Source organism: Salvelinus namaycush, unplaced genomic scaffold, assembly GCF_016432855.1.
Source record: "Salvelinus namaycush isolate Seneca unplaced genomic scaffold, SaNama_1.0 Scaffold1113, whole genome shotgun sequence".
NCBI lineage: Eukaryota > Metazoa > Chordata > Actinopteri > Salmoniformes > Salmonidae > Salvelinus > Salvelinus namaycush.
In genome coordinates, this window is record NW_024057802.1 from 45,912 (window position 1) to 68,366 (window position 22,455).

The 22,455-nt window shown below is 44.3% G+C and overlaps 1 protein-coding gene across 1 annotated transcript in view; it reads right to left on the bottom strand.

Moving 5' to 3' along the window:
* The window catches only part of LOC120035845 (maestro heat-like repeat-containing protein family member 1), a 41,774-nt gene extending 19,775 nt beyond the window's left edge, over window positions 1-21,999 (bottom strand). Inside the window, exons 1-31 of the mRNA XM_038982317.1 lie at window positions 21,851-21,999; window positions 21,537-21,635; window positions 21,272-21,423; window positions 19,305-19,445; window positions 19,099-19,191; window positions 18,546-18,624; window positions 17,983-18,096; window positions 15,852-15,925; window positions 15,119-15,241; window positions 14,847-14,957; window positions 13,811-13,955; window positions 13,135-13,175; window positions 12,819-12,960; window positions 12,141-12,193; window positions 11,555-11,662; window positions 11,129-11,248; window positions 10,543-10,665; window positions 9,933-10,079; window positions 8,184-8,210; window positions 7,088-7,210; window positions 6,756-6,835; window positions 6,303-6,447; window positions 3,679-3,774; window positions 3,481-3,585; window positions 2,730-2,865; window positions 2,197-2,309; window positions 1,869-2,021; window positions 1,635-1,789; window positions 903-1,068; window positions 579-775; window positions 45-182 (exon numbers count right to left, since the gene is read on the bottom strand). Of these exons, the coding sequence (XP_038838245.1) occupies window positions 45-182; window positions 579-775; window positions 903-1,068; window positions 1,635-1,789; window positions 1,869-2,021; window positions 2,197-2,309; window positions 2,730-2,865; window positions 3,481-3,585; window positions 3,679-3,774; window positions 6,303-6,447; window positions 6,756-6,835; window positions 7,088-7,210; window positions 8,184-8,210; window positions 9,933-10,079; window positions 10,543-10,665; window positions 11,129-11,248; window positions 11,555-11,662; window positions 12,141-12,193; window positions 12,819-12,960; window positions 13,135-13,175; window positions 13,811-13,955; window positions 14,847-14,957; window positions 15,119-15,241; window positions 15,852-15,925; window positions 17,983-18,096; window positions 18,546-18,624; window positions 19,099-19,191; window positions 19,305-19,445; window positions 21,272-21,423; window positions 21,537-21,635; window positions 21,851-21,938 (3,587 nt within the window). The 5' untranslated portion in view covers window positions 21,939-21,999. The remainder of the gene's footprint in view (window positions 1-44; window positions 183-578; window positions 776-902; window positions 1,069-1,634; window positions 1,790-1,868; window positions 2,022-2,196; window positions 2,310-2,729; window positions 2,866-3,480; window positions 3,586-3,678; window positions 3,775-6,302; window positions 6,448-6,755; window positions 6,836-7,087; window positions 7,211-8,183; window positions 8,211-9,932; window positions 10,080-10,542; window positions 10,666-11,128; window positions 11,249-11,554; window positions 11,663-12,140; window positions 12,194-12,818; window positions 12,961-13,134; window positions 13,176-13,810; window positions 13,956-14,846; window positions 14,958-15,118; window positions 15,242-15,851; window positions 15,926-17,982; window positions 18,097-18,545; window positions 18,625-19,098; window positions 19,192-19,304; window positions 19,446-21,271; window positions 21,424-21,536; window positions 21,636-21,850) is intronic.
* Between the last annotated feature and the right edge of the window lie 456 nt (window positions 22,000-22,455).

The window sequence follows — 22,455 nt, forward strand, 5'->3', positions numbered from 1 at the left end:
AACCAGGATGTGGACATGAAGCCAGGGTTAGGGTCAGGGTGTACCTGGCGAGGAGGGTGACCCCGGTGATGTGCTGCTGGGGGTCCTTCATCTTGTCCCAGGCCCCCTCCTGGTCCAGGGGTTTCACTACATCGTCCAGCTGGGCCCGGGCCAGGAGGATCCGCAGTGCCTCCACCGCTACCCTGCAGACCCAGGAACACACACAGACAAAGGAGTTAAACCTTCAATTAAAATAACTAGATTGTTCCTGAAGGAACTTCATTTTCACATCGTATGGCAACTATGATCAGTGAAACAGATACTGTCATTACTCTTTTTGATTACCTGTACTGATAACTTCATATAGTATGTCACCAGTACTTAGTGTATATTTACGTTTTATATGTTTGGATGATCTCCGTAATCACATTTTCTGGGAGGTATATTGGGGGGGTTCATGTGGACCCCTGTAGGACCCAACCTCTAGTTATTTTCTAACACTGGCTCTCCAGATAATCTAATGGGGTGTCCCTGCACTCCACCCTGTGTGTCTTATGATACAGTATGTGCTAGCTAGCGCATGTGGGCTCCTAACCCACCCGCACACGTCGAAGCCGGCGGCCAGTTTGGTGGGGCTCTTCCTGTTTGTTCCGAAGCTGTTGATGTCTTTGGGTAGTGTGACGCCCACGCTGGAGCCCAGGCGGACCAGCAGGGAGCTGAAGAGCTGGGGGAACAGGGACACCACCGCCTCCTGGCTCTGGCCGTTCAGCATCATCTCCTTCAGGGCACAGGTCATCTGACACAATAGAACAGCATAGAAAATGATTGCTCAGACTTGTACATTTGACACAAATAAACCTAGCAACCCACCATTACCCAGACATCTACAGTCTCATCATAGCACTCTACAACCTGCTACTCACAGCTAGAGGGTGACTGGTGGCCACCTTGGTGAGGCCTCCTCTCATCATGGACTCCTTCTTGTCCACGTAGGGCACCATGACGTTGAGCTTCTCCATCAGCATCTCCATGATCTGAGAGGCCAGTTTACTGTCTGCCCCCAGGGCAATCCACATCTCACAGCTCCAACTGGGGAATCACACAGGGAGAAGTGACCATGAGGGGTAGCGCTCACTTTGAATGGGAGGCAGTGAAACCATTTCCTCTGCTACTACACACAGGGTTGCAAAATGTCTAACTTTCCCCAAATTCCTCAGTTCATGGAGTTTCACTTGTGTGTGTGAGAGCGAGAGAGCGAGAGAATTAACATGTCAAATGAAGCAGGGAGAACGGGAGTTGACTTTTGGAAAGGAGAAGAGGAGAGAGCTGTCACTTGTCAAATGGAGAAACAAAGACGAGAGGGATCTTTGTTGAACAGAGGGGAGATAGAAGACGAAGAGAGAGATGGTTCTCACCTGTCAAAGGGCAGGGAGTGGGAGATGGAGGGAGGAGAGGAAGAGAGAGATGGTTCTCACCTGTCGAAGGGCAGGGAGTGGGAGATGGAGGGAGGAGAGGAAGAGAGAGATGGTTCTCACCTGTCGAAGGGCAGGGAGTGGGAGATGGAGGGAGGAGAGGAAGAGAGAGATGGTTCTCACCTGTCGAAGGGCAGGGAGTGGGAGATGGAGGGAGGAGAGGAAGAGAGAGATGGTTCTCACCTGTCGAAGGGCAGGGGGTAGGAGATGAGTGTGTTGATGACAGTCTGGAGGTGCTGTGTAGCCAGGATGAGGATGGACTGGGCCACAGACACCTTCACCTGCTCCTCACTGATCATCTGCAGACGGCTGTGAAGCACCTCCAGCATCTCTGATACCTGACACACACAGCTCATTTAGAGGGGGTAAATGTGTTTGTGAGAGAGAGTGTGCGAGTCAGTGAGTGTGCGAGTATACCAGGTCTTGTAGTCCAGCTCCTCTGTTCTTCAGCAGGGTGTTGAGTAGAACACTGGAGGCTCTGGAGCAGTTAGACTGGGAGTCCACCAGCCCCTCAAACAACATGAAGATCAGAGTGTTGAGCTGCTGCTGGGGCAGACGCTTACTGATGATCTACACAGACGAGGGGAAAACAGACAGACAAAATAAAGACAGACACATTATGAAAGTAGGGCTGCAAAATTCCAGTAACTTTCCCCAAATTCCCAGGTTTTCCAGAAAGAGCTGACCAGAATTTTGTGAATGTAATGCTGACTGTATTCTCCTATCGTGTAACAGAGTCCCTTACCTTGGCCAGCTCGGAGCAGGTCTTGTAGAGGACAGAGTGGTCTGGGTTGTCCATGCTCTCCCTCAGTGTGATCAGTCTCTCCACCGAGTCGTCTTTATAGTCCAGAGAGAAGCCTAGCGCCAGGGCAGGGAGACAATGAGACCAGCTAAGCTCCACACACTGCTCTCTCACTCCCAGCAGAATGCCACACAAACACAGAGGTGTGCTTCCCAAATGGCAGCCCATTCGCTATATAGTGAACTCCTTTTGACCAGAGCCTTATATAGGGAATAGGGTGCCATTTGTAATGGAACCAGAGTTTCCCATATTAAAAGGTGTCTACAAATGGGCTGTATTGGTCGCTGGGGGAGTTAAGCTGATCGCTGGGGGAGTTAAGCTGGTCGCTGGGGGAGTTAAGCTGGTCGCCAGAGAATAGGAAACTATACAAGACGAGGCGTATTGAATCAGAGACAGTGTGTGTGTGTGTGTGTGTGTGTGTGTGTGTGTGTGTGTGTGTGTGTGTGTGTGTGTGTGTGTGTAGTGGTGTGTGTTACCTTCGTAGCGTAGCTGGATGTAGAGCAGGGTGTAGATGCAGTCGATGGCTGCCCTGCGGACCAGGGGGTTGGGGTCGGTGCATCGGGGGGCCAGGCGGCCCAGGAGAGAACCCAGGTTGTGGAAGGTGACCATGTTCTACAGAGACAGAACACCCAGATTAAGGCTATGGGTTGGTTCCACGTTTAAAGGGATCCTTCAGGATGACGCCTTGTATCTACTTCCCCTACTTGTGGATACCATTTTTATGACTCTGTATCCAGTATTAAGGAAATTATAGTTCGTTTCGCAAGCCAATGCTAACTAGCCTTAGCACAATGACGAAGTATAATGGTATCTACAAGGATGCTAGCAGATACCCATAGACTTCTAGTTCAGTTCACCTGTTCATCTGAGTCTGGGAAAGTAGATAAAGGGCCTCATTGCCAAAATACCAAAGTATCCCTTTAACAATAAAGAAGCACGTTTATCAACTTCTACTGTTCTCCAGGAGTTCTGGATGATTTATTTCCATGTCCTTCAGTATTTCGTGGTCCTGGTACCACAAGCCCCATGTTCCTACCAAATGAGCCTTTAGAACCACTGCAAACAAAGGTCAGCTCATAAGATACGCTACTGAACATTATGGCATCTCAAACGTTTTGAAAAACACAAACACAGCTATATTTGCTGTTAGTTTATGTCTACAGAACTCAAGGACTTCAGCAAATATTACCTGAGAAAGAAGGGTTTGCAGATGTTTTTCTGACTCACTTTGACGTGGAGGTTGTTGAAGTAGAACTGTAGGATGTGAGCGGTGGTGTTCATCGCCCTCTCCCTCTCATGACCCTGACCAGAACTCAACCACTCCTCAATGTGCTGCGGACGACCAAAGACACAGTCAAGGTTGAGCTAAAGATCAACGTATAAATAAGTCAACATTTAAGCGTATACTTCTCATCACCAACTTACCTTGAATACACTCTGGAGTCCGTCTGGACTCAGGTCTCTTGACAGAATATTCCTCAACAACTCCTGAAGAGCATCGAAGGTGTCTTTGTATAATGCCTGTGGGAAAAGCAGTAGATACAAGCTTTACCATCTCCACTTTCAGGGTATCTGCTGGTTCCATGAAGTTGAATTTAAGACTGTTCCCAAGTATTCCCACGCATTATAGAGAGACACGTGATCGTACACAAATGTAAGCAAGGTTTGAAATTATTATGTTTTAGTCAAACATATCTGTTTGGGCTTCTTGTGGTCAATTTGTAGTCTACAAATTGAAGTCTAATTGTAGTCTAATTATTAGTCATTATGTTCCATCCACTCAATATTTTTATTTTATTTTTTATTTTAATTAGCCTGCGTCTGAATCTAGTTGATGATTCCTGGGCTGCTAGGCTATAGATGGCTGAAGCAAGGGGGTTCCCCATCTGCATTTGTTTAGGCTGCCCCAATGGGCTAATCATTAGCTAGATCACAAGCTAAGTGTCCAGAACTCAGGCTTCGATACCTATACCTGCTACAATGATACTTAATAACATCCCCATACCACTGTGAAAAAATCCTTAAAGTAAAAAATACAGCACAGTAAGTGTATAAAGATGCGGTCAACTCTCCACCTGGAGAACTAGGTCACTGGGTGTGCAGGCGTTTGATTCAGCAGTGCTCAAACACACCGGAGTCAGATTAACAAGGTCCTGTTGTCAGATTCTACAAATCAGCTGCTCGTGTTAGACTGGGGCTGGAACAAAAGTCTACACACCCAGTAGGTCTCCTGGAGGTATTATCCAATAATAATGATGGGATAAGACTAGAACATTAGCCTACAACCAAAAAGTCTAATAAAATAACTCATTCAGTGAATCCAGGATCAAATGGCTGTACTTTGAAGCAAGGTAGCGAAGAGGGAAGGCTCTAAGACTGACTTGATCCAGTGCAAAGACAGACATTATTATAGACATTTCATCTAACATGTTCAGGGAATGCATGATAGTTATTCTGATGTGCGATAACAAAATAGGATCCAGAATAATCAGATTATTTTTATTTGCCTGCATGTTTGTGTATATTGGCCTAGGCTATATGCTACATAATGATACAAATAAATATAATGTATTGTCACATACACTAGATAGGTGCAGTGAAATGTGTTGTTTTAAAGGGTCAGCCATAGTAGTGCAGCACCCCTGGAGCTAATTAAGGTTGAGGTGCCTTGCTCAGATTTTTCACCTTGTCGAGTCGGGTATTGAAACCAGCAACCTTTCGGTTACAGGCCCAACGCTCTAACCGCTAGGCTACCTGCTGCCCGAGGAAGTGGGAACACAAAACACATTAACTAGAGTGCTAACTCTAAATATGATATTGTTGCTGGATAGCAATGCAATTGATCTAACAGTAAATGTAACATCCTACAAAAACTTTCCATTGTATTCACCCCAAATGGTACGCTCCTCTCCGTTCCACTGGCTCATCATCCGTTTCTAATGTGGTGTCATTTCCTCTATCTTGACAGAAATTATTTTTTACAGTATACACAAAGCTGAGACTCTACTCTTAACAGTAGTTGTTTTAAAACGTCTTTCCCACAATTACATTTCTAAAATGTTGCTCAACTGTCAGACTGCATCTCTCCCTTCACTCTGTGTGTAAAGGGGGGAGAAGGAGCGAGAGCCAGCAGCGAAACAGGGACAGGGCAGATATCTGCTTCCTGAAATGAAAGTAGATTAATGCACAAAAATGTTTTTACAACCAAAACAATCTGCAGGAACGTTGTGTAGCCTAATCACCAACATAAGCAACATTTCTTAGGTAAGAAGGACAATGTCGGTTTCTCATCCCAGATCGGGTTGTTGTCTGATTGTATAGGCTACCTTCTCTCTCTCCTCTGGCAACGGCCCGACACACACACACACACACACCATCTTGAAAGTGCGGTTCGATTGTTATTTAATATTGCCGTTTTGCCAAAGTAGCAACAATTACGCAGAAGCACAATATAAAACAGTGTAGTCATCTCCGTCACATTCTTTAAGACATTTGAAAACTGAATTTAAGACATTTTTTGACTTATTAAGGCCTTTAAATCAGATAAATGAATTTAAGATATGTTTTAAAGACATACTTTCACAAAATGAGTGTGAAGGAACAAAGTGCAGGTTTATGTTTTTGCTGAGATGACTGCGTGTCTACACACAGAGAGAAGGGCTGTGCATACAGTGTATGTATACTTGAGGTTGTTCATGTGTGTCCTAAAGTTGAACATAACTAAGGTTTCTCTATAACAGGATACATAATAAATCACTTCCTGCTTTAGTCACATGGTTTGTGACTCACCCTATGCCAATCCATTAACTTTGAAATGTCAATTTTTCATTGGTTTGATTGCACTTAGATCAACATCAATTAGATTGAATCGAGAACAAACTTACTTTTCAATATGGATTGGTTGATTTGTATGAATAATAGTTAATGTACCTACATGTACAGTAATTCTCATTTTGCGCCTCCAGGTTTGTGCACCTGTTGACTACAGCAACCCAGTGACGGGGAAAAATCACAACGAGGTATTGAGATGCTACAGCGTCATCTCTCACCTCTCTCTGTTGGGGCTCCAGCACCTCCTCGTCTTTTCCCCTGTCCTTGTCTGGAGTGTTCACCGGGGGAAGGCCGTACACACCGTTCAGACACGTCCGCAGCATATCAAAGTTCTCATTCTCCGTCAGTGCCGGCTCCAGGTTACTGGGATCAACCTGGGGTCAAGGATGTCACTCAGTAGAGGCTAGGGTTGCAAAAACTACCCAGGTTTTCCAGACATCCTGGTTGGAAGATTCCTGGAATCAGGAGGGAAGGAATATCTAGAATCTTCCAACCAGGATTTCTGGAATACCTGGGAATTTGGAGAAAGTTCCCTGATTTTTGCAACCCGAGAGGAAGATGAAACACCTGGTACTGACAAGCTCCTGACAGGCTGACAGTCTATGGCTGACATCTCTGGGCTCTGTTCTAATATGCAACCCACTAGCACACCTCTGGGCATTAAAGGATACATGAGGTTGGCACACGTGGTCATCACAAGGTGGCGAACCGGAGTCCGCATGGCATCCGTGGGTTCTGCCTTGATAAAATCCTTCAATAAAAGGAAGATATTGAGATGGGTCAACACAATCAGAACCACTTGACTGTAGCAGCCCTTATATCATAAAGCCTTTCTAACAGCTGCCTAAGACATAACAGCTGTCATAGGCAGTCATAAACAATGTTTTACAGTTGGTGTGATCTAAATCCAGTAACATTTAATGTAACCCTCCATCATAAGGGATACATAACACTGTCCTAACAACGACATAACAGAATACATAAACATGACATAAACACTGACCATCATGACTCCCATGAGTTCCTGCTTGCGGACGAACATGTAGCCCTGATTACGTACGACGGTGCTGATGGCCTTGGCTATGAGCCCCACACTCTGAATCAGACTCAGCTTCATGGTCAGGTCCTGATGGGGGGGGAATACAGCGTACACACACACCGATAGACACACACATATGCACAGAGACAGGGAGACAGACAAACACAGAGACAAACACACAGCCTCAGACTGTGTTCATGGCGATAGCAGTCCGAGGTTTAGTTTGTTGGCATCATTGTGAGCAAGACGACCACATATTAGTTGTATAGTGCAGCCCTCATACACAGACAGACAGTCACTGACCCTATGATTCTAAAGTTCCCTATGCCATCCATAACACATCTAGAGATAGCTGGAGAGCCTAGAGCAGGACCAAGGATTTCAACCCTAGTGATTTTTTGATTTTGTTGAAAATGTTAGGGGTCGATAATTATTATTATTTTTAACTTGATAAGAGCATCTCATCAATAGAATGGTTTCAGAAAATGGCATAAGAAACAACAGCTTATGGTTGGGTAAGTCACACATTCTACTGAAGATGAATTTGACTACTTTTCAGTTGGCTTAAATATCAATGTGTAGATACAGGTCAATATGAATTAAACAATCAACAAGTAGAGGGTGTATTTTTAAAGAATGATCATCCATGCCTTGATTTGGAGACTGTAAATGTCAGACAGAAATGTAAGCTTTGCGATCTGGAAGGGGAAAAAGAATTTGAACATCAAATTCCACCATCTGATTTGGCATCACAACCTAAGAGCTGGTGTGTGTCTTCGATCAAACAGGGGAGGAGGAAACCACAAGGCCCTAGAAACACCATAGTGTCATACCGTGTTAGTAGGACATGGAGGGCATTCAAAAGCACTAAACGTTCTGAACTTCTGAAACAGAGGCAAACAAATACACCGCCTCCCATTATAACTACATGTGGTGCTGAGCCATTTACTTCTAAAAGTTCAGAAAGTTGAAGCAGCAGCGTTCTAGAGAGAAGAGATTGTTAGAGGAGTTTTAGTGAGAGACAGAGAGAGGATCCTTCATTAGGGTCCAGTCACGGTACCTTGGTCTCTATTTTAATTCCCAGAACCTGCACAACATAAAAGCAACAAGGAGTTTAATCCACAAGTGTACGCTACTAGACGAGAATATATCCTTTCCCCCTAAAGAGAAGAGAATATGCTCTTTCCCCTCATTAAGAAAATGTTATCAGACTACAGAAGGCCCTTACCATGAAAGTGTTCCCCGTTTAGATGGTTAACCATGGCAAGGGACAGCGGTACATTAAATGTCTCACACATACAGATGAACTCAACCTCTATTTCCACATTGCACTAAAAAGGTTAGCAAATGTTAGTGCTAGCCAACTAGCAGTAGCCAATTAAATGAGCCCTGTGTGGAACCCAAACGACTCGATGGATATAGACTCGGCTTTTTAACATTAAACACTGTGTGTGTGTGTGTGTGTGTGTGTGTCCAATCACCCACCCTAACCATGGACATAAAATCCCATGATCCAATTCAAGTGGACATCTGGAGGTCATAGTGTACATTGGCAGCGGCCCCTGAAGGCTGCAGTTTAACGGGACTCATTTAACCAAGACAACTATGGAGGCTAGTTCAGACAGTCATTGTGATGCTAAGCATATGGCCGGCAGCTACAGGAGAAGAACCACTGAGGACATAAACCAGGTTCATCTGTAGCCATGGAGAGACAGAGAGCTCCTGAATGATACGAGTGAGACATTTGAAACACTACAACGTAGCAGGACTTCTCCAACTGGTTGATATAATCACACATTCCTTTCACTGTGGTTTGTGCTGTGTGGTTTTATGTACCTTTCAAATGCCTCACATTATGACCCATCGTTGGTTTTAACCATATAACCACCAGTATGTAATTGTGAGCAGTGAGCCTAACCGACTGTGTACATCCCAAATTCACTATATAGTGCACTATAGGGAATAGGGTTCCATTTGGGATGGATCCTCTGTCTGACCAGCATGTCTTTTTAACTCCATCAGACTCAGTCTTATCACAACTTCTTCTCTGCGAGGTCACTCAGTACCATGCCAACCCAAGCATGCTCACAGAACTTCTTCTCTGTGAGGTCACTCAGTACCATGCCAACCCAAGCATGCTCACTGGGCCAACGGAGAACGGTAAAAATAGAGTTTCAGGAATAATGTGAAACTGCAGCTATTCTGACTACGCTAGCTAACGCTGCCATTGAGGAAAGGGAAAACACAGTGCTATGTGGTGATCAGCGACAGGTAATGCTCAGTGATTATTTTCTCTCTCTGCAATGGGGGGATAAATGGATGGTTGGAGATGGGAGTGGGGTTTAATTTGACTGGCCGCACCTCTTTATAGGACATGTGGGGGTATTTAACAGGTCGGTCCCTGGCAGCCTCTGTACTCTAACAGTATGGGCAGCCAAATGTAACACCCTAACTAACTCTCTTCGGTCTTTATGCTGATGAAGGCCTGGGCCTGTAGTGTCTGAGTAGGAGTGCTGATCTACGATCAGATCCTCCCCCTCTTATTCATTATGATTTAAAAGATAAAACTGATCCAAAGCAGCACTCCAACTCTGAGACGCTTTGTGACTATGTGCCCTGAAGGCCAAAACGGGTCCATTGAGACTGATGACAACATCTAAAGAACTATTTAAATTTGAGAGATGCTGGCTGTTTCATCCAGGCCTTCCTGACAGAGATTCACTCTTGGGTCGAAACTTTGTGGACTAGCTTTATTAAAGGGATGTGGTGGAGCAATCATGTGAGTGTCTCCCAAGCCCTAGCTCCTTACCTTGGTGTTGAAGTGCTTACTGATGCTGCGGAGGATGTCTGAGTCGATGCGGGACAGGATCTGGTCCTCTGGGGCGTGGAGCGCTACGTAACCGTAACACAGGATCAGCGTGCTCTTCATCTTCTCTACATCCAAGTCATTCTTGTCCTGTGAAGGAGGAGGTAGAGATGGGAGGATTACAGTGTATGGGGCTGGTTTCCCAGACACAGATTGAGCCTAGTAGTGGACTAAAAAGCTATTTCAAATGTAGAATGAATGTCAACTTTATAAAAACCTTCAAATATATAAATTAGGCTAATTAAAATCAGTTTATCAATACCCGTTTCCTTTAGAAATAGGTTAGCAGGGCTTGATCGAGCTTGTCTGGTGAAATGGAACCAATGGAATAGTCCCAAAAGTGCAAACCGTGCCAACTGTACCTGGCACTACAGGCAGGCTCAATCAAATGCTCAAAGTAGTAGAAAGAAAAACAAACTCCATAAAATCTTCAATCTGAATGTGTTAAATTGCTGACTGTACGGTGTAGAGAGAACCTCCCAGGCAGGCAGACATTGCCAAGTTTGTGTTTATCCGCCTACGATGAAAATAAAAACACGAATAGCATACTAACTTTGAGCAGGCTGAATATTCCTGAGGCTTTCTTGAAGGCGTCAGATTTCCCGAAGTCGTCCAGTTTGGCCAGAGTGGCATCGAGATGACTGCTTGCACACAGCCCGATCCCCATGGCGACACCCTGGGAAACCCATTACCCCAAACACACTCTATTAGCACAGTTTAATGGACGCTTCAGCCTCCAATGACCAAACAGTACATCTGGATTATCATTAACACCGGCATTACAATTTGACTACCACTCTCTATTAGGCCTAAAGACTGTAAAAACACCACAATTCCTAATCATCTGGTTAAAATACAACGGAAATTAGCGTAAACTTAACACCAGACACAAATTACAGCTTAGGAAGGCAGACGTGACCTCCCTTTGAAAATAAGCAAAGGCTTAAGAGTACTTGTCACAAGACTGTCTTAAATGGGCAATTTAGCTGCACAAAGAAACACTGTTCTGCACGGCGACGCTCTGCCCTGCCGTACGCAGACAATTACATCACGGGTCACGCTGAACATTTGATGATAAATAAAAGCAAATGCTATCAAGAGAATCATGGCCTGACTCAAACGGGGACCAAGAGGTTTACCGCTCTCTCGATGGCGTCGTTGTGTCGTGCACTGATCAGTATCTCCTGTAGCTGCTTCTGGACCACCTCCTTATTGGAACACTGCTGCAGAGTCACACCAACGCACCTGTAGAGGAAACTCTGGAAAGAGCCATGAAGCCAAGATGAGAAACCTTGATAGTTTGTATTAGATATTCTTTTACTAAGATTTTGCTGAGGCTTATGGAGGTTCTACCAATCTGGATACTTTGTAGAATATATTGTTTTAACAAGATTTTGTTAATGTTTATCAGGTTCAGAAGAGTTCCTTGAGGTTCTTTTAATGGTTAGGGCTAGGAGTTTTCCCTGAACTCTAAGTGGAGACCAGAGAATTCCCTGGTCAGGTCATGAAGAACTCTTGGCCCTACTCATGGTTGAAGAGAGGTTAGGATGAGGTTGTTCACTAACCTTCTCTTCCAGGGACTGGTTATAGGTGGACAGGTAACGTGTGGCCTCTATAGCCAGCTGACAGCTCCACTTGTCATCAGCTATGGCCACCAGGGACTTGGCTAGGAACTGTACATGTCCAAACAAAACCACACAGCCATGTGACCACATCATAATGCTGTATATCAAATCCCTTTGTGACTGAAACAGAAAACATTTCTCATCCAACACTGTGTCAGACACTGTATGCATCCCAAATGGAACCCTATTCCCTATGTAGTGCCATACTGTTGACCCTGGTCAAAAGTATATTAGTGTATTATAAAATGAATAAGATGCCATTTGGGACAAAACTTGTTCTACATATTGACTGTTATTGAGTGTTGTGGGGACAGACAAAGAGGATGTTAAATAAAGATCACCATAGTGACTTATTGACAGTGTTGTGGGGACAGACAAAAAGGATGTTAAATAAAGATCACCATAGTGACTTATTGACAGTGTTGTGGGGACAGACAAAGAGGATGTTAAATAAAGATCACCATAGTGACTTATTGACAGTGTTGTGGGGACAGACAAAGAGGATGTTAGATAAAGACGGGCATACCTGTAATAGACTCTCTTCCCATTTCTTGTTGTCTAGTGTTTCTGGGGTAGACTCTGTAAAGAAGAATAGACCATACTACTCAGACCTCGCTCGACGCACTTCCTCCCAGACAAAAAATAAATACATTTAAAAAGAGAGCAGTAGAATATTCTGTGCACGTTCCAAAACCGACCAAAGAGCTAAAATGATTTAAGATCAGTTTTAATACCCTATGCTCTACTTCAATCCAAGCTATGTATTTTTATGATGGAAAGATGAAAATGGCCCACAGCAACAAAAAAATGATATCTCAAAAAAATAATAAATATATATATATATATATATATATATATATATATATATATATAGGCCATAAAATAGTCTTTAAAATTGTGAATCACTTATAACGTCCCTTAACTGCAGCTGTTGTGGTAGAAGCATGCGTCTTTATTGATGTCAGTTCTCAGTAGAATACATGGAGGAAAAACTATTTTACACCACTGACATTAAAATGAGGTTCAAACAGCCTCCTAAGCTGTCAATACTGCAGCAGCAATAAAAGCCCTCAGAGTCACTTCTGCTTTGGAGAGAGAGATAGGAGCCCCAATGGCACCCTAGGGAATAGGGTGCCATTTGACGAACAGACATTGCTCGCTACAGGTTATAAGACTCTGGGGTCATTGAGTTGAGGTCCTTTACCTTCCAGGTAGCTGAGGAGAGCAGGGATCTCCTTCTCCCAGAGTGTCTCAGCGTTAGGGTGGATATTAGGACTTATAACATTCAGTAGAGACAAAGACGGTGCACCATGGCCACGACTCCGGAACGGGAACGAACCATTCACCTGAGACACACACACCCCGACTTACAGGTAAGACAAAGACATAGCCTAGCTATTACTGGAGACACTGATCATAGTTCATGAGGGTTTAAATCAAGTTCCAGTTTTATAACACCCACATAGCAAACTGAAATCCATGAGCATTCAAGTGGCATGTCATTAGGATTTCATACTCACCAAGAGCCGCACCATCAGTATATGTGGAGAGGGAAGATTAACTGAATTAGAAAGAAGAAACAGATGAGAATAAACAAGGTTGATAGCAGACTAAGCATTATAATGAATGACTGAATGATTAACTGGCCAGGCTCATACTTCTCCCCACAAAGAGTTCAGCTTAATGATTGAAACAACGACCAGTTCAGGACCCAGGCAATGCTAGTGCTTTATTTAGTGATAAATGTGGCTTCTCATTCAGCTAATCAGAACCAGACACTCTGGTCTGTCTGGCCTCTAAGAACCGACCAACGGCCCTTTAATGAGAACAAAATGGCTGTATAAAATACAGTTTCAACGAAGAAAAAAAAAAAAAAAAATCCCAATCCCAAAGAAGTGCTGACGAGGAGTGGGCCCGGGCTGCGACCATCTCGTTTACATTAAAGGGCCTGTGTGCCGAATCCCAATACGGAAACGCAAAACTGACTCGGTGAGTGAAAAAGGGAGGGAGGAAAAGACCTCATCTCATTGATCAGATCACCCCGGCTCATCGTGAAGACATAATGGCTTGTTAATATGAATGTAATGTACTGTGTATTAATCTACTGTAAATGTCTACCAGGGAGGATGGGATAGAAAAAATACATTTCTGTTGCACACCTAGTAAATGGAGCTCCTTCTTCTAAAAGACACCTACCTTGCTCGTTGAAGTCGATGTTGAAGTTGGGCTCCTGGGAGGCTCTCTTCTTGGTTCCCAGCAGCGTGAGGCTCTTACAGAGCGGTGTGGTGGCGTTGGAGTACTGACCTGGGGTCAGGTAGTACAGCAGCATGGGCCAAAGGACCTGAAGAGACAGACAGAGGATCACTGTTAGGTAGTACAACATGGACCACAGCACCTGAAGACAGACATAGACAGTCAGGTAGTACAGCATGGAACACAGCACCTGCCACAGGGAGACAGATGTACAGTAATATCACAACATTGAGTTCGCCTGGTGCAATTGAACCAATAGAATAGTCACAAAAGTTGAAACCCAGAGCTTTAGGCATGCTAAATCAAACCCAGAGCTCTAGACATGCTAAATCAAACAAAATATTTAATGTATGATTTGAACCCAATTCTGCAGAGATTTAATCCCATGAAGGCATGGTAAATCCTTGTTCTCTTCAGTCTCTGTCAATGCCTTGTCTCATAGCTTCCAGTGGGAAGTAATACAAGAGACATGTCATCTCAGAGTGTTGATGTTGGGAACCGCAAAGGAACAAGTAACTAAGAGCAGAGTGATTGGCTGTAAAACAGACAGGGTGATGCCGTCTTTGGATGTGAGCCGGTTTTCCTCTCAAGACATCGGATGATAGTTCATACTCTCCTGACTGAGCTTCTTTACACAAAACTCCATATTATAGCAATTCCACCCTCTGCCTCTTCTCATAAACAGTATTATGTTTGGTGTTAAGTGTGACTTGGCTTCGATGTATTCAAAAGCCGTTTTTACAGCAGGAACAAACATTAAAATGTCCTTTGTTCACTGCCTCTATACCTGAAACGATTTCATGAACTACAAAATATATGTTTGTGCATAAATATGCTGATCAGATAAAATGTTAATGTGAGAGAAGAAAACAGGTGATATATTGCCTGCCTGCCTGCCTGCCTGCCTGCCTGCCTGCCTGCCTGCCTGCCTGCCTGCCTGCCTGCCGAGAGGATTCTTATCTCCATGCAGTAGACTCACGTCAGTCAGGCGTCCCACGGTCGTAGTGAAGAGGTGAAGTGTGTTGTCACACATGCTCCGCAGCGCCTCATTGGTCACTTCCTCCGGGTCACTGGGGCGCTGGCCTGGACGCTGCAACAGACCAAACCCACACACAGTTCTTTAGAAACACACGGACCACCATATACAAGTCAGAGAGTAGTTAACTGATCCACCATCTACAATGTCATGCTAATCCCTCGCCAAGGATAATGTCTTAAGACCAAAAGGGATTGTATTTATGACAGACGTACATAGTAGGTGTCGGGGAGAGCACAGTGTTGGATGATAAACTTGACCAGCAGCTCTCCTCCCTCCAGCTCCAGGTAACCATGGTGAGCCATGGCACTGATCACCTGGACAACCCTCTTCTTCACCTGCAGGGGGGCAACGATTGACCGAGGTCAGAGGTCAAGCAAAACACTAATACAACACAACAATAAGAAACAATGTAGGGCCGGTTTCCCTGATTAAGCATATGTTTGTACTAAAATACATGTTCAATGGAGATTATAGCCTATTGAAAGTGATTTTCAAACCAGGACCAGATTTAATCCATGTCTAGGAAATTGGCCCATAATGTGTGATATGTTTCCCAATGGAAAATGTGTTTGTTTAGTTACAGCACATGGATGTGTGTCATTGAAACTGTGTTTGTTTTGTTACAGCACATGGATATGTGTCATTGAAACTGTGTTTAGTTACAGCACATGGATGTGTGTCATTGAAACTGTGTTTGTTTTGTTACAGCACATGGATATGTGTCATTGAAACTGTGTTTAGTTACAGCACATGGATGTGTGTCATTGAAACTGTGTTTGTTTTGTTACAGCACATGGATATGTGTCATTGAAACTGTGTTTGTTTTGTTACAGCACATGGATATGGGTCATTGAAACTGTGTTTGTTTTTATTTTCTATGCCTTTTAGGAGAGAAAACTGTGCCAAATTGTAACAGTTTAATATTTACACATGGCATGAGGTTACCTTATTGCTGTGGTCAGCCAGTGGTTGTCTGATGCTGGCCAGGATGAGAAGCTTCTTCGACTCCATAATGGATGCTAGATCACAGACAGAAAGCCTTGAGTAACATCTTGAGGTTATTTCATATCAAACAAGTTCTTTGTAAGTACCAGTGACACTTTCAAATCCAGAGAACAGGGTCAAATAACACTAGAACTGCTAAAGTAGTCATTTTGACTGTTCATTAATGTATTTTATTACTCTGCCATTTAAGTCATGCCCCCCCCCTCCGTCCTTGACCTGCCTTAAATAAGTCTATATAAAAAGACACTGTGGTTGTTAGAATCTTAATATCACAAACAGAACTGGAGTTTTAGGAGGGCATTTCATTATTTGAATGGTTTTAACACCATAAATTAGTGTGGATGTTTTTGATCACATGGCACGGCTATACTCTGAAAGGAGACACCCTCCGCTGGCCTGTTGCTGTGTTTTACAACATGCTTGACTTGGCTGCTGTCAACACACACAACATGCTTGACTTGGCTGCTGTCAACACACGTGTTGTTCAAGAAGTGCATGAACAACACTATGCCCAGGAGACACTTCATCATGAGTCTGGCATATGGGCTACCTGAGAGACATATGAGAGTCAAGGCAGCAGCAAAGATGCCCTGTGAGCCTTTGCACGAGGCAAATTGCACACAGCTCGCAGGGAGGAGACGGATGCACAAAGAACAGAACCCAGGACACCTGTGTCCCCTGCAAGTGACGTGTTTGTGTGAAGTGTGTCGAGCAAGTAAAAGTGGTGAAGATGTGTGTCGACTGTTAGGACAAGGGATAACCGCTAAATGAAATCCAACTGATGCCATTATGTGAAGCACACCATGTACAGTGGCTTGGGAAAATAATTCAGAACCCTTGACTTTTTCCACATTTTGTTGTTACAGCCCTATCCTAAGATGTATTAAATAGTTTTTTCCCCCTCATCAATCTACACACAATACCTCATAATGACAAAGCAAAAACAGGTTTAGACATTTTTGCTAATTTATCAAAATAGTATTCAGACCCTTTACTCAGTACTTTGTTAAAGCACCTTTGGCAGCAATTACAGCCTCGAGTCTTCTTGGGTCTGACGCAGCAAGCTTGGCACACTTGTATTTGGGAACTTTCTCCCATTCTTCTCTGCAGATCCTCTCAAGCTCTGTCAGGTTGGATGGGGAGCATTGCTGCACAGCTATCTCTCCAGAAATGTTCGATCAGGTTCAAGTCCGGGCTCTGGCTGGGCCACTCAAGGACATTCAAAGACTTGTCCCTTAGCCACTCCTGCGTTGTCTTGGCTGTGTGCTTAGGGTCGTTGTCCTGTTGGAAGGTGAACCTTCGCCCCAGTCTGAGGTCCTGACTGCTCTGGAGCAGGTTTTCATCAATGATCTCTCTGTACTTTGCCTCGATCTTGACTAGTATCCCAGTCCCTGCTTCTGAAAAACACCCACACAGCATGATGCTGCCACCACCATGCTTCACCATAGGGATGATGCCAGGTTTCCTCCAGATGTGACACTTGGCATTCAGGCCAAAGAGTTCAATCTTGCTTTCATCAGACCAGAGAATCTTGTTTCGCATGGTCTGAGAATCTTTATGTGCCTTTTAGGAAGGAAAAGCAGCCAACAAGTGCTCAGCATGTGTGGGAACTCCTTTAACTGTTGGAAAAGCATTCCAGGTGAAGCTGGTTGAGAGAATGCCAAGAGTGTGCAAAGCTGTTATCAAGGCAAAGGGTGGCTACTTTGAAGAATCTAAAATGTAAACTATATTTTGATTTGTTTAACACTTTTTTGGTTACTATATGATTCCATATGTGTTATTTCAGTTTTGATGTCTTCACTATTATTCTACAATGTAGAAAATTGTAAAATAAAGAAAAACCCTTGAATGAGTAGGTGTGTCCAAACTTTTGACTGGTACTGTATGTATTGTAGTAAATTAGTAGTAGTGTCTATATGTATACTGTAGTAGTGACTATAGGCATGGAGAAGTTAGTAGTAGTGCCTATATATATTCTGTATTAGTTTGTAGTAGTGTCTATATATACACTGCAGTAAGTGCCTCCTGTCCTGTGCAGACAGGCCCGAGCCAGACTAACTAACAGTCTTACTGGAGGAGTTGATGAGGTGTCGGAGCACAGCCAGGGAGCCCATGCGGATCCTCTCATTACTGTTCTCCAGTTTCTGAAGCACAAACATGACCAGCCGGTCTGGGAAGGTGTTGGCTGAGGAGGAAGGAAGGAAGCGTATGGCACAGAGTCAGACCACTGTTTAAAGTTTAAACACATTTACCTCTGAGTGAAGTCACACCATCTAAGATCTAAATCATGGATTCTCTCATTACAGGAGGACATGGTGTCCATCATGTAGTTTCTCTGCAGCAGCTCCGAGTTCCAGAATAACAAAGACCTTGTTCACAATGGCACCCTATTCCCTTTATAGTGCACTACTTTTGACCAGGGCCTATTGGGCCCATAGGGTTCTGGTCAGAAGTAGTCTATATAGAGAGTAGGGTGCCACTTGAGACACAGAGTCTTGTATTGGTTGAAGAGGGAAAACAGTCTGGAACTCTGAACATGGTATATAGGCCTAGTACCGTACTGACTACAACCCTGACCTCAATCCAATACACCCAGAGAACAAAACACTGATTATTGAAGAACACAAAACCAACCTAGAATGCTGAAGCATCTCAATACCTCGTTGTGATTTTTCACCGTCAGTGGGTTGCTGTAGTCAACAGGTGCACAAACCTGGAGGGGGCGCAAAATGAGAATTACTGTACATGTAGGTACATTAACTATTATTCATACAAATCAACCAATCCATATTGAAAAGTTTGTTCTCGATTCAATCTAATTGATGTTGATCTAAGTGCAATCAAACCAATGCATCGAGGACATTTCAAAGTCGCATAGGGTGAGTCACAAACCATGTGACTACAACAGGAAGTGATTTATTATGTATCCTGTTATAGAGAAACCTTAGTCAGTCTCTAGTATTACTAGCTATGCTAAATAAAGAAAAACATAATATTGACATTGCGCAAACAGCCCAGGCGGAGTGACAAGAAGCTTTGTGTGTTCAAGGAAGTACTTTCAAATCAAATGTTATTAGTTACATCAACAGTTTACAGCATGTGTAAAAGGTGCAGTGAAATGCTTGCATGCTAGCTCCCTCAACATTGCATTGTACTGTGCCATCAGCGGACTGTCACTTTGCCGTACCTGCTGGTTTAGAGTAGTGAGCAGGCTGTCGATCTGCGTCTCCAGAACTCTGCTGCCCATGTTCACAGAAGCATCCAGAACTTGACACAGGCTCTGCAGGGGAGGTGAAAACAACATGAGCTGATTAGTGAGCAGACCTCTGGGTGCCTCACAGCACATTATTCCCTGTATAGAACACCAGCAGCGGTCATTAGAGGCCGACCTACCTTACTGATGACGTAATGCTCCGTGTTCTTCTTGTACAGGGAGAGGATTGTGGGAATGAGTTTGGGAAGCTGCTCCTCCAGTTTATCATGAGCCATCAGGTGACTCATGGATCCCACTGCTTCTGCCACTGTCAGTCGTAGCTACAGCCCCAGCCAGGGAGAGAGAGAGAAACACCACAGTTAGTCGTAGCTACAGCACCAGCCAGGGAGAGAGAGAGAGAAACACCACAGTCGTAGCTACAGCCCCAGCCAGGGAGAGAGAGAGAGAAACACCACAGTCGTAGCTACAGCCCCAGCCAGAGAGAGAGAGAAACACCACAGTTAGTCGTAGCTACAGCACCAGCCAGGGAGAGAGAAACACCACAGTTAGTCGTAGCTACAGCACCAGCCAGGGAGAGAGAGAGAGAGAGAGAAACACCACAGTTAGTCGTAGCTACAGCCCCAGCCAGGGAGAGAGAGAGAGAAACACCACAGTTAGTCGTAGCTACAGCCCCAGCCAGGGAGAGAGAGAGAGAAACACCACAGTTAGTCGTAGCTACAGCCCCAGCCAGGGAGAGAGAGAGAGAAACACCACAGTTAGTCGTAGCTACAGCCCCAGCCAGGGAGAGAGAGAGAGAAACACCACAGTCGTAGCTACAGCCCCAGCCAGGGAGAGAGAGAGAGAAACACCACAGTCGTAGCTACAGCCCCAGCCAGGGAGAGAGAGAGAGAAACACCACAGTCGTAGCTACAGCCCCAGCCAGGGAGAGAGAGAAACACCACAGTTAGTCGTAGCTACAGCCCCAGCCAGGGTGAGAGAGAGAAACACCACAGTTAGTCGTAGCTACAGCCCCAGCCAGGGAGAGAGAGAGAGAAACACCAGTCAGTCGTAGCTACAGCCCCAGCCAGGGAGAGAGAGAAACACCACAGTTAGTCATAGTTACAGCCCCAGCCAGGGAGAGAGAGAGAGAAACACCACAGTTAGTCATAGCTACAGCACCAGCCAGGGAGAGAGAGAAACACCACAGTTAGTCATAGCTACAGCACCAGCCAGGGAGAGAGAGAAACACCACAGTCATAGCTACAGCACCAGCCAGGGAGAGAGAGAAACACCACACTAGGACTGCATCCCAAATGGCACCCTATTCTCTACAGTGTACTATTTTTGACCAGATATAGCAGCATCAGGTTTGACCAGAACCCTATGGGTCCTGGTCAGAAGTAGTGCACTACTCTATAGGGCAGGGGTGTCAAACTCTTTCCACGGAGAGCCTAGTGTCTGCGGGTTTTTGGTTTTTCCTCTCAAGACCTAGACAGCCAGGTAAGGAGTTGTTTACTACTAATTAGTGACCTTAATTCATCAATTAAGTACAAAGGAGGAGCAAAACCAGCAGACACTCGGCACGCCATGGAATTAGTTTGACACGTGATTTAGGGAATACAATGCCATTTGGGACACTGAATCTTTTTCCAGTGATTTCTATCAACCGAGTCCACATCTAACTGAAGCAGAAATCTGTTTACCAATGCAGAGACGGGGAGTCATCTTACTTTTGGCATTCTCAAAAATAAAAGAGCAGCAGTTATGCTGCAGTTGCTCTGTGGCTAATCATTTCAGAACCAAAATGGAGGAATACAGAGTTTATGACCAGATTACAGATAAGGGACTATTTGTTTTCCCACAAGCCTAGACCAACCTGTACTGTGGTTATGTCCTCTACTCAGACACCACAAGAAAACCTATCTGCATAACCTTGCTGAGAATTAACCAGGCAAATATGTCCAGGAAACTCTCCTAAATGTCTTTATTCATCTGATATCAGTCATTGACCTGACTGCGGACCTCTCTCCTCCCTTCCCTATAAATACCAGCACACAGTCTAAGGGGTTGCGTTCATCAAGACATCCCTACAACAGAGGGACCGTTGAGACAGAAATGTAATTAGGAGAAATTGGTTTCCTGCTCCTCTTAATGTAATGTGGTGTACCTTGGATTCCCTGCTCTGGAGCCAGCTGCAGTAGAGGATGTCGTAGGCTGCGTAGATCTCGCTGGAGAACGTATCCTTTCTCACCGTCGGGTCGGGAGCTTTGTCCAGGTTGGCTAGGTACTCCAGGATACTCTCACTGAAGTGGGACAGAGCTGGGAGAAGGAAGGTCTATAAACTGGGTCTGGTAACACATGTTTAACCATGTACAATAATAATAATAATATATAACCCTACAGTATGTTGGATATAGTGCATCTAGCCCTACCAGAGGAGAACACCCACTTCATGTTGTCCTGCTTGGCCATGCCCAGCATTGGGAGCATGGTGCCCAAGATGGCATTGAGAAACGGCACCATACCATAAACTGTCAACAAAAGAAAGATTAGACTAACTCTATTACAATGGCAAGAGATCTCTAAGCAATTTGAAAAACACTGAGGGGGATAGTCTTTGTAAAAAGAAAAACAAATGCTTCTCGGAAGCTAGGTGACAGGACATAAATGATACATGTTAGCAGCCTAAGTATTTAGACAGCTCTATACAGTGCGCTTGACACCATTGTGTCTGGTGTTAGCCTACCATTGGATTCAGAGAGGCTTGCTAATGTTTGGACCACAAAAAAATGAGGCAGGATCCCTGGCTGGAACTTGCTGAGGATTTCCTCCATGATGTCATTGATGTACTTGTTTCCCACAGCAACCAGAATATTGCTGGCTGCCTGTTGCCAATCAGGTACAACATCCTGTAAAACATGAAAACTGAGCTGTTGACTCAAACCCTAGGCCATACTTTTTGTATTTACATGAAAACAAACAGATACTATTCATGTGTTCAGATTGATGCAATGGCCTCAATGTTAGAACAAAGTATAACCACTGATAAATCAAGTACATTCTCAGAAGAATAACTAGATTACACGTAATATTAGGCTAAAAGCAGAGAAATTGAATGACCAACTTTGTATTTCAGATGAGACCAAATAACAATCATCAGAAACAATCTAACCTTTGATCGGGTCATTTCATCGGAGGCCAAAGAAATTATGCTTTTGATTTTCGGGTAACTGATATCGTCTATCTTGGTCTTCACAATCAGCTCAATCGTCTGCAGTATGACAACTCTGTGCCCAATGACAAGCTGCAGGAAAATACATATACATTGTAATTCACTTCAAAACACAGGCC